Source organism: Cebidichthys violaceus, unplaced genomic scaffold (assembly GCF_023349555.1).
Source record: "Cebidichthys violaceus isolate CVI_PGR_0920_01 unplaced genomic scaffold, fCebVio1.0.p SCAF_147, whole genome shotgun sequence".
Lineage (NCBI taxonomy): Eukaryota > Metazoa > Chordata > Actinopteri > Perciformes > Stichaeidae > Cebidichthys > Cebidichthys violaceus.
In genome coordinates, this window is record NW_027176315.1 from 47,501 (window position 1) to 60,000 (window position 12,500).

General features: G+C 43.2%; 1 protein-coding gene across 2 annotated transcripts in view; it reads left to right on the forward strand.

The window, feature by feature from the left end:
- Nucleotides 1-5,425: 5,425 nt before the first annotated feature.
- Nucleotides 5,426-12,500, forward strand: part of ppm1ba (protein phosphatase, Mg2+/Mn2+ dependent, 1Ba) — a 14,555-nt gene continuing 7,480 nt past the window's right edge. For both annotated transcript variants that reach the window (XM_068709411.1, XM_068709410.1), the window contains exons 1-3: nucleotides 5,426-5,794; nucleotides 10,672-11,568; nucleotides 12,080-12,197. In XM_068709411.1, the coding sequence (XP_068565512.1) occupies nucleotides 10,681-11,568; nucleotides 12,080-12,197 (1,006 nt within the window). In that variant the 5' untranslated portion in view covers nucleotides 5,426-5,794; nucleotides 10,672-10,680. The remainder of the gene's footprint in view (nucleotides 5,795-10,671; nucleotides 11,569-12,079; nucleotides 12,198-12,500) is intronic.

Consider the following 12,500-nt stretch of genomic DNA (forward strand, 5'->3'; position numbering starts at 1 on the left):
CTCTCTGAGCTGTGATGTCAACACCTCGATACTCTTACTTGTCTGCTTCATGCATCGTTTCCTTACTTTACAGTTCACCTCCCCTTTTCTCTCTCATCTCAAGAGCATCTTTCCACAGAGCCAAAACAAATCTACTGTACCTTGTGTGTGTGTGTGTGTGTGTGTGTGTGTGTGTGTGTGTGTGTGTGTTCCCTTGGGTGAGATCGATGTGACACCACAAACTCATGGCCAATGCAGAAATGCAGGCGGAGAAAGAGCTGGGACGGACTATGAAGAACGAGGTGGATGCAAGAAACCGAGGCGATGGCCTTCTCTCTGCCCGCTCAGGGGGAAGATCGTCCTTGCTTTGTTAAACGATTTCTTCCAGCTGAACTCTTCTCCCAATATCAGTCAAAGAGAGATCACTGAGAGATCTCCAAACGATAATGAAGATTGCATGTATACCCAGAGTTCCCAGGGTCACCTTGGCATGCAGCTCACTTAAGAAATATATCTGTTTACTGCCATTTCAATAGCCATTGAGGCTGTTTTTGTCACTCTGTGCTGTGCGCTGAACCAAGTAGCAGTCAGACGCCCACAAAGTACGCTTGATATTTTTCTAGATGTGACCGCAACGGCAAAAGGAGCAGGTTGAATGCCGCTTCAATGCAGAGGGAGAAAATAAATGATAAAAAAGCTAATCATATGGAACACAGTTACAGATGCACAGAACATGAATTGTGAATACCACACTCAATGAATTAGAGGAGGTTTAAGGGACAAAACGGTGTCTGGTGGTCAAAGCCTGAATTGTCTTTAATACATGTAATCAAGAAAGTACCTGAACCTCTGACTGAACGTAGAGAAATTAAAAGTACTGAGTTAAAATCAAAAGTTTCTTACCGTATGCGTATTCACCAGTGGATTCACAGCAAAACAAATGTAAAAATGAACCTTTTTGTCAGACTTTCGAGGGCGTTGATTTTGCAAACAGTTGGTATGAGAACCAGGACTTTCAGTGTTTGTTAACATTACTATCTTCCTCCCTTTTCTTCTTCTTCCCTCCCTGTTTCTCCTGCGTTTGGCAGCAGTACCTCTGTCTCCCAGTAGATGGGGGTGTGATACTACTGATCCACAGCAGCCATTCATCTCTGACCCTGCACAGTGGGCGCACTTAGCCCGGGCTCTAATTTACCAACTCAGGCCAACCTTCTATAGCAGGGCATTTCAACAGCACTGTAATTACACTTAAACCACACTGCACTGCATGGGGTTCTATATCCTCTCAGGCCTTTCAGCCACTGCGGCCTGAAGTCGGTTCAATGTTAGACTGGCAGGATAAATCTGAGCTGGAGAAGTGGCTTGATGTTCCTTCATCACCTCCTGTTGAGGTGCCCTTTGAGCAAGGCATTACTGTCCAACTACTATAGTGGAGCTGCCCAGTGGCTAATCGCTCTAGTTGTACGGCAGCTTCCAGGTCACAGATTAAAATCCTCAACTTCAGCTCTAAATAACGTGTTACGAGCATTAAAGCAAGTCTTCAATATGGTAGTAGGAGAGACATCAATCGAGTTTACCACAAGAATAAACAAATTCATTATTATAGATATAAAAATGGAATACATACAAATGCAGTAACATTGAGAATGCAAGCCCAGAGATTATTAGAGCTGCAAAAGTCCAGCGCTTCATTTATTTACCAACTTTCCCCATGACAATATTCATCTCATCTCTTATTTCAAAGTAGAGCTGGTCCCACAATGTCACTTGCTGATGACTGGCGATATATCTGGCCACCCTGACTCTAATATACGGACCATGTGCACACATGTTCCCGTGGCAGCATATGTCTGCTATACTGGACATTGCATGTGATCAGAACAGTCGGTGCATGTGTGTGCGTGCGTGAGTGCATGCATGTGTGAGATATATTCATAGTGTGACATATGCTTGGAAAATACATGTGTCAGCAAGTGTTGGCCATGCATGTCAATGAAATACGTCCTCGCATAGCCCAATATGTGTACGTGCACTATTTTTTGGTGCGTGTGCATGTGTGTGTGAATTTGTACATCGAGCGCAAGCCTGTGTGTGTGTGATAGTAATCCGGATTGGGCAGCTGCGCTCATTTGTATTCAGCCCCAAGGCACTTCTAGGCCGTCTCGCTGATTAAGGATCAGAGACAGAGAGAGAAAAAGGAGGGAGAGAAGTGGTAAAGAGTGAGGAAAGGAGAGAGAGAGAGAGAGAAAGAGAGAGAGAGAGAGAGAGAGAGAGAGACAAAGAGAGAGAGTTGGAAACAAACAAAAAAAGAGAGAGGTTCTCTCCCATTAAGTAAACAGTTGGTTAATGACTGTAATCCCATTAAGCAGGGAGCGCAGCTTGCCCCCTCACATAACGTGCATTAATGGGCCAATGTATATGTAAGTGGTTGTGGTGTTCTCTTTTTATCACTCACACACACACACACACACACACACACACACACACACACACACACACACACACACACACACAGCATATATCCAGGAAATGAAACTGATTTGCCCTCACAAACATTCGATAAAGCCCTGATGTAACATAAGGAGGCTTGAAGAGAAGACTTGTGAAAATGACATGTAAATCAAATGAGCATTGTATATTGTCAGGCACGGTTTGCCAACAATTATTGTTTTGACCCGGCTCCTCAGTTGACAAAAGAAACCTGCTCCCTCTGAGGAGCAGGAAATCAGCTTTTCAAGTGCTCTCGTGTTTGAAGAGTGGAAGGCAAGGCAAGGCGTGATTGCTGCACTCTGCAGAGAGGATCAGACGTGGGGTGATTTTATACAAGCAGAGAAAAAGCAGCGGAGGCACTTAACTCAGTGTTTACTCTGCTAACTTGTGCTGATCTGTAGAGAAAAATAATGGTAAAGAAACCTCTCTTTCGTATGTTAAGCAGCTGATAAAAATACAATTCGACATTCCAGCTTGTGGACTCCTTCAACACAAAACGTGTGTGTTTTTACCCCATTTATATAATGTAGGTGGCAGAATAAACAAGTGCCTGGCGCAGGAGTTGTTAACCCAACAGTAAATGAATCCATCATCATGAACGCATGAATATGCAGTATACTGTGGCGTCAATATGCAGGAAAAAGTGGTAGCATGATTCTGCCAGGCTTATTTTGTTCAAACTATAGGACTCTTTGAACAAAATTATTCCAAGGGGCATGAATTTCATGCAGTGGATAAGCTGCAGCCACAGTATTGTGTCCTGGGACAGAAGGTGGGCAATGCTGAGCGATTACTTCTGAAGCCTACAGAGCCCAGAGAGAAGCAAGACATATTAAGCAGTGTAGTGTGTATATGATGTACTCTGGCTGCGGTCTATGCGCCTCAAGACAGGCTCCTTCAGAGACACATAGGTTACTTTCCCCTCTTTTGTAACCTTCATAATCTTTCCTATGAGGTTTTGGTAACTTTGCCAAGCAAATAGTTTCTACTTCTTGTACAGTGCAGTTTACTTTTGACTTGTTGTGTTTTAATACATTCTATGGCTTTTGGCCGATCTTCCAAAAAATACTCCATCTGGATGAAATCAAGTACATTAAATATAAATATTAGTACTATTTTCTATGTAACATTTCTGAACCTGTGAACACGCACAGCTGAAGACTTCTCATGGATTTAAACATCTCTATTAAAAATTCTTATTCTGGGTGACAATAACATTTATTCAGTAAGCCTGCCATCTTGTTGAGAGATTATTTAGAATCTCTGGCGTAACAGGATGTCTGTGCCTCAGGTCTATGAAGACATGATACAGCTGAACAAAACATAACTCCAATGGCCGTAACGAGGATATTAGAAATACTGATTAGTCCAAATTGCCCCAGCAGAGAAACCTAATTAAGAAATCTTTATAGTCAAGTACTTAAAAAAAATATTCTCAAATGTGTTTTTATGCATTTAACTGTTTAAGTTCATCAAGTTTAATCTAAACAAGACTACAGGTTGTTTTTTTACTTTGAGCTAAATGCTAACCTTAGCATACTAACATGTTAACATGCTGATGCTAAGTTGATATAATTTTTCCCATGTTCATCTCAGTTTAGCATTTTAGCATGCTAGCATTTGCATCGAGTTCATAATTTTGGCCGTCATCATCTTATTTTTTTGCAACCAGAAGTGACACGAGAGATTAATTAAGTACAAGCAAATGCTGAATAAGACATTTTTAGGTTACCAAAAATGTTGCAATTAGCTTTCATGAACTGAAAACACACCTTTAAAGGGTTAAAGGTAATAACTGAGGTAATACGTCAAGTGAGAAGCAGAGTAATTTTCTCACAGATTTCTATACATTGACACTTCTTTTTGCAACCAGAGCAGTCGCCCTCTGCTGGCCATTAGCCAGCTGCTGGCCATTAGCCATTTTAAACAGCAGCAATAAAAACAACTCTCTGGGCAGATAATATGGCTGACATTTTCACGTTAAAAACTTGACATCAGGAAAACATCGTCCATCAAATTTCAATATGTTTGTATGTTGTTGTTTGCAATCTGAGACCTCACCACTAGATGCCACTAAATCTGGCCTAAAAACAAGGGAATCCTAAAATATGTCAACAAGGCAGGCAACTCTAGCTGTTACTCTTACTGATCCTCAAATATTAGCAAATTTTACTTTTAAAAACCACAAAATGTATGTATCTTAATACGTATGTCGTTGCTCTATTGTTATTGTTGTTATTCATTTATTGACAAATAATTACATAAGATCGCAATTCTGTCTCTCTGTTTGTACTGATTTCAAACAATATCTACGCATGCCAATTGTCCACCACTTACATCCTTGAACTACAGCTGAAATCTATGTGAATCACGTGACAATAAAGCATTTTTAACTTCTGTTGACGCAACTCTCTCTTTGTACAGCTCTGACGACTACCAGTGAAAGCGTGGAAACCAAAAAATAAATATAATTTGCATGTTTAGCCTGGCATATTGAATTTTCATAGAAACATTGAGGATTAAAGATTAAAGATAGTTCATAAAAAGTAAAAACACATGACAACGTGGTAACGTGATTGCTCCCATTTGTACTTTGTGTTGTCCCATTTGTATTTACGCCATTTCAAGCCCTTGCAGACTCTCACACTCAACCATTCATCAGGTGACGTCAGTTAAGTATCTGAGGGTTCAGGGTTTGATGCCTTAAGGGGGACAACATTGAGATTGGGCCTTTTCGACCGAGGCCAAAGTCTAGTGAATCATGTAACAATCAAGCATTTTCAACTTCCGGTTGACGCGACTCTGAGTTTATACAGCTCTGGTTTACTTACACCTGACTGACTCATTTTTCGACCAATCGTGTCTCAGCTTTGAATCAGCTTCTGTCCAATCACAGGAGAGAACGAAACGATTGCCTCTCCCCCTTAACTGCATGTTGAAAAAGAACGTCATCTGCCTCATACATTTAGCTTTAGCCAAAATTAGCTAGTCGTTCAAATCATAGATACATCTTTGCCGAAACGAGTGTTTTTTCCCCCTCCATTTCAACCGACAGCCAACGTATAGCGGTTATTTATTTTGGGGGTTCCCTGTGTTTACAGTGCCAAACATGTATATAAAAGCCTTGTTCCGATGCAGAGACATGCTGAAAGCAGAACTGATCGTGTGAAATGCTGGCTAGCTTAATCAAAGCTAGCTGAGAAACGGGGGCCGAGAAACGAAAGTGGCTAAACGTCAACGAGAGATAAGCCTTTCGTAAGAAGCCACTGCAGCCGCACGAAGAAGAAGAAGAAGAAGGACCGGTAGATAGGTATTATCCTACAAAGTAAGTAACGTCTCTAGTTAACATCTCGCGGAGACAAATACTTTGACAACTGTGAACCGTGAGCTAGCTGGTTAGCAACACAAGTAGCCTCCTTTTCAGTTATACAAATGTATCGTTAGCATCAATCTGCCAGTTAATAATCTAAGTGGTTTAAATTTTAAACCCGCTAATTTTGTAATTGCGCGACATTTGGTAAATAATGTGTGTCTCATTATGTTATAACATCTTTGCACCCCTTCCTAATGCGACTGAATACGTCATTGTTTTCATTTTTAGGATGTGGCCCAGAGGTAAATAATTGCCTCTAATAGTCAAGACGTATCACAAATGAAAGGATTTGAGGTTGTTGTTGATACCACAAAAGGGCCAAAGAGCACAAATGATTTTTACACCATTTTATTCCCAGATGTTGTAACTGTGATATTCTATGATTTACTCTCAACGTGCATAGCAGAGTCTTCTGCCACTAAACACTAAAGTTCCCATCATGCTCTGTATTCCCATTCTGTGCTCGTGAACCACCAGAACAGGCATCAACTTGTTTTGTTGGCCTGGTTGTGGGTGGTGTTATTGGGTCGTTGGGAGTGTGTATGTGTGGCTGGGGGTGCTTTGGTGTGTGTGACGGTGTGTTCCAGAAATGGCAGCATCATCAGTGGCATGTTTGTGTTGGCACCTTGATGTGAAATCCTGCACCGGCCACGCTGTTTTAGTCTGTGACTCCTATTGGCCTGTGCAAAGACCTATTTATCTATACAAATTGTGGTCGCGTCTGTTGATCGAATCTCTTTACGGATAGAGACGGTGTTAATTGGCGAGCTCGAAATAACTCAAAAGATTAATTTGTCAAGTGCCAAGAGAGGCGGGAGATGGACCAGTTGTGTGCATGTGTCTGAGCAGAAAAAAAAGGCTGAGTTGCAGATTCATTTTCTGATAACACTGTTATCTATTTTAGAGGTAGACGGCATAAATACTCTTATGTTTTAACTGATGTCCAGAGAATGAAATCTAGGACATGTATATTTGTCAGCTGGACTGTAGAATCTTGACTATAAAACACCGTAATTGTGACCAAGACTCACACCTGGATACACATCTTATTGTCCGTTGTAAGACACATTACACGTGTTGTCATAAGTTTGTCTTACAGGAATTGAGATTGCTTTTAAAGCATTTAGTACGTGGTGTATATATTGCAATTACATGCCATTCATCCCTCCGGCCTCTCACTACATCTCACTGTCGGAGTCGAATCGATGGCAGCCCTGGTTTCTGTATAGAGAGAGCTGGTACTGTACGTGAACATGCTCTTCTTGTTACAGAGAAACCACTTCACATGCTAGTACAACGTGACACGCTTCCTCTTTGGTCTCGGACTCGATAGACTCCTGTCTGGTCAAATAACGGCGCCACAGCACCGAAGATGACTGAAACTGTTCAAATAGCACTTGTTTCCGGGAAAATTTACTTGCCTCTGATGCCGACTTCAGTGCTGAGTCATCAAAGAGGGGGATCTTAAATCTATCCGTTTGTTCTACCTCTCCAAATTTGTAAAAAGAGAGCCGTTATTGAGTAGTACAACCATTTTAGTTACGTTTTGTATCATAACAGAGGGCCGTTCCAGATACCTTGAGTTTTTCCCTTGTGTCGCTGATGGAAATGTGCTCATAAGCAGCGTCAGGTGCAGGCTTACGTGGCTTAAGCCCCAAAGGTTTTAAGCAAAGCCTTGAATTAAGTCATTTTTTAAATAGTTTTTGTCACTGAAGTTCTGCCACCAATGTCCCCTTCTCACTCTGTGTATTTGTCTTTTAAGAGCCACGTGAAAAATTGTGCATGCATGCATTGATTATTGAGAATTTCACTCAGCTGCTCCTCGTTCTATAGTACTCCAGCCCCTGTTTTCTACGACGCCGCCCTGCTACCCATTTCCCATCAGCCTGTTCACCAGGTGACTCATTGTACGCTGATCATATCGTGTTTATTTAAAGCTCATTTGGTACATGATGCCTCAATTAGTACATTTTGTACCCAGATCTAGAACCGCTAGATTATGAATGATACCGGCAAAACATTTCGGAAGTGTGGCTTTACCGCAGAGAGACAGAGAGAGAGAGAGACAGAGACAGAGAGAGAGAGAGAGAGAGATTTCACTCCTGTAGTCTGTGTTTGACAGGCTAATCTAACCCTGCGCGGATCCCATCAGCCACTGCCTGTTAAATTAAGTTAGCGAGTTAAAGCTACCCTGCTCGTCTTAAGTCTGAGACCTGTGGGCCTGTGTCTGTCTGCCAGCTTCCTACCTCGACTCTCAGACACAACCAGCCAATTAGAAACAACTGCGCTGTGTCGGTAAATCGGAGCCAGGTCAGTTTCACCCTCTTTGTTGAGCGTGAGATCTAACTCTGAAGTCTCTCTCTCTCTCTCTCTCTCTCTCTCTCTCTCTCTCTCTCTCTCTCTCTCTCTCTCTCTCTGACCCTCTCACACACTCGCACAGTGTGGCCTGTGCTGTACGCTTCTCTCGTTGCACGCTGCTGCAGCCACCAACATCATCTACTTGCTTATGTTGCTATGGCAACTACTCAGCTGCCACTCCAAGCTGTGTAACCATAGAGACATCAGACTGGGTGACATCACTCCCGGGATTTCTCAGTGCGTACATCAGTCGTTACAAGTTATGTATGCTGGTGTGTGTGTGTGTGTGTGTGTGTGTGTGTGTGTGTGTGTGTGTGTGTGTGTGTGTGTGTGTGTGTGTATATATATATATATATATATTTATTTTATGCAGGACCAAGGTATGGAAAACACATTGTGTACCAAGGCCCCTGACTGTGTATTATTATACACTAACCATGTAGAGTTGCTGGAATCATGAGTTTTTTGTGTCGTATGTATCGTGCTTTTTACTTTCTGTTGGCTTTGCTGAAGTTTTTTTTGCCGCATTTTGATCATTTACGATCAAGCTGATATTCCTTCTGAGCAGCTTGATCTTGCTGATTATAAAAGCCAGACAGTCAGACAACTCTTCGGTTATCAACTGAAACATTTTCACATACTTATTTGTCTGCTTGTGTGTGTCGCCTGCTCTTTAATTCACTCTGAGAGAGACACAGCTGAACACACACACACACACACACACACACACACACACACACACACACACACACACACACACACACACACACACACACACACACACACACACACACACACACACACACCAGGCCCTGCGATGCGTCCTGTCTGAACAGGTTCTATTTAATTAACATATAGACTCTAAATAAACCTATAGACCGATATCCGCAACCGGGTAAACTTCTCGGTGGCTAGCGGTTAACTCTTGACATCTCTACTCTGAAGCGAGCAGCAGGATGCGTGTAAAAGTCCGTGCAGCACATAGACTGTGAGTGTGATCTCTGTCATACGACGGTGTAGAAAGCTTCCTCGGTTATGAATGAATGTTGATCTTTATGGTCGGAGAGATGTGAAACTACAAATGGTGGACTAAATGCTCATGTGTCAAGTCATGTGATTGTCTCGCCTTCATCCATTGCAAGGTTGCATTTCTTCAAATCCAAACCATGCGATCACATTTTGACCTTTTATTTAAATCAACGGTCAGCAGAAATCTGAGATGGCGAGAAACCGGGAAGTTCTTATTTAAAAAAGGAAAAAGTAACCTTGAGCCTTAACCGTGTGAACAGTAGAAGACGGGAACCTTAAGTATGTATGTCTACAACTTAGTCTTAAGTAGCATTTATTGATATTTTCAGGAATTAATGTACACGTTAAGAGCACAATTTCTGAGGCTTAGAGGCCATTAAGTAGTGCGACAATCAATAAGACTGTACATGTTCATGTTCTCATGTTTTAATGTCTGCATACAGAATTATTCCGTCCTGTCCAGCAGCAGCCCGGTGCTGTTCATTAAGCTGATCCAGGTGCAGCTACCGGCTGACAACACATCCTGTGGATCCACTCGGTAGAGTTTGTTAATGCCGTTAGTAGCCAGCTCTGGCCGGCCAGAGAAGCTTTTAAGCTGGCTGCTCGGTCTCTTAAAGCACAAACCAAAGTGGCTGTGCTATTTCTGGATATTATGAGCAATGCTCACTGTTTTGGCTGAATTATTCTACACGCGCTCGCTTGAAAGCTTTAGCGGTGAAGGTGAAGTTAAGATCTCTACAAGTGTGAGTGGAAGCGTAATTTATGTTCACACTGATTCTACAACTTTGCCAGTAGAACTTGATCACATTCTATGTTTGCCGCTGCTCTTTTTGCTGTTTTTAACCATTCAATTCACCTTATTGAACACGCAGCTAAGCAGGCAGAATTTATTCTGTAACAGTGTTTTAAGTACCTTTTTAATATTTGAGAGAAAATATATATATATATATATATATATATATATATATATACACACACACACACACACACACACACACACACACACACACACACACACACACACAGTAGGTTTTGCACAAGTTGGTATCACAGTGCTTGAAGTGGGCTGCTTTTATTTATCGATGCTATGTTCACGTTGTTTTTGTAAAATAGTTTGTGTGGCTTACATCCTAGAAATTATGAGCACATGTCTGGTAAACACGAGATTTAAAGTGGTCGTGTGAAGAAACTCAGTTTCGCTCATCTGTCGCCGAAATCGACGAATCGATCAGTCGCCAAAATCGCGCGATTGTTGGTCAGAAGTTCTTTGGTCGAGGACAGCCCTGCTTTGACGATTCATATGACCTTTCCTCTGCAACTTCCCTAATCCATTATCCAATAATATCAATACTTTCTGTGGCCTGCAGTGACTCGACTGTTGAATTCAAAATGCACTGTGTTTTACTCCTTGTGTCTGTGTGTTCTTCCCTCTTCCTCTCCAGGGCAGAGCCATGGGTGCGTTCCTGGACAAGCCCAGGACGGAGAAGCACAACCTGCACGCTGAGGGCAACGGCCTGCGCTACGGGCTGAGCTCCATGCAGGGCTGGCGGGTGGAGATGGAGGACGCTCACACCGCTGTGTTGGGACTTCCGGCCCCCGGTATGACCGACTGGTCTTTTTTCGCCGTGTACGACGGTCACGCTGGCTCCAGGGTCGCCACCTACTGCTCTAAGCACCTTCTGGAACACATACTTGGCGCTAGCTCGGGGGCCGGAGGGACCCCGGGCTCCCCGGCCGGTTCGGACGGCTCCGCCGCTGACTCTCCAGCGCTGGTTCCTCCCACGGTGGAGACTGTGAAATCCGGGATCCGGACAGGCTTCCTGAAGATCGACGAGCACATGCGCAGCTTCTCCGACCTCCGTAACGGCATGGACCGTAGCGGCTCCACGGCCGTGGGGATCCTCCTGTCCCCCGATCACTTCTTCTTCATCAACTGCGGGGATTCTCGAGCCGTTCTGTACCGCGACTCGCACGTGTGCTTCTCCACGCTCGACCACAAGCCTTGCAACCCACGCGAGCGCGAGCGCATCCAAAACGCTGGCGGCTCGGTGATGATTCAGAGGGTCAACGGGTCGCTCGCCGTATCGAGGGCCTTGGGGGACTTCGATTACAAGTGCGTGGATGGCAAGGGCCCCACGGAGCAGCTGGTTAGCCCCGAACCAGAAGTGTGCGAGATGGTCCGGGCCCCGGAACAGGACCAGTTTGTGGTCCTGGCGTGTGACGGCATCTGGGACGTCATGTCCAACGAGGAGCTGTGCGAGTTCGTGAAATCTAGGCTGGAGGTGTCTGACGACCTGGAGAGAGTCTGCAACGAGGTGGTGGACACCTGCCTGCACAAGGTGTGTTCAAACCTGGCTCTGAGCATGACTGCTGTGTGATCGCTTATGATGTTTTGAAACGAGTCTTCCAAGAAACGCCATAAATTACTTTTTTTTTTTTTTTTTTAAATTAGTGTGTCGCCGAGAACGCCATTTAAATTCCCTGCTCCAAATATATTTATTGTTAATAAATGAGCTATTTGCATGTTTGTCTTAGCTGAAGAGGAACTAGTTGTCCCTCAAATGAGCAAGGAGGAAAAACTGAAATTATTATTATTATTTTTATTTATTTATTTATTTTTTTTAAATTTATCTCTGAGACTGCTGTAAAGATCTTGCAGAATTCCTCAGTTCTGAGCAGAAGTTTATTTTATTACAATCAATTCAAATAGTGAGTGTTCAGATGGAAAAATTGCACATTTCTATTAAACTATTGTAAAATATAAAGTTACATTATTTCCTTCGGCACCACACAATAGCTCCTTCTCTTACCTGCTCTTCCTCTGTTCCTCTCTCCTCGCGTCCGCCTCAGGGGAGTCGGGATAACATGAGTGTTGTGTTAGTGTGTTTGCCCAACGCCCCCAAAGTGTCGGAGGAAGCTGTGAGGAAAGACGCTGAGCTCAACAAATATCTGGAGTCTCGAGTGGAAGGTGAGAGCGGACGGATGTGAGGAAAAGTAACCCGTTTTTTTTACAGGACATTTGATTTTAAATAGGTTCTTGAGCTACTGTCGTGAAGAAAATACTGCATGCTGTTCAATTTCAACAATTTTAGGACTATAAATCCAAATTACAGCCGAAAATATTGTTTATTAGCGGCGCAGGTGGAAATGTGAGTCTTTATCTCGGATCCTAAAAAGGTTTTTCTTGTTGACACCAGATCGGTCTCCAACTGAAACATCGTATCTGTCTGTATGTTTTCTCCACTGGCTGACCCCGCCACCCTCCACTGTC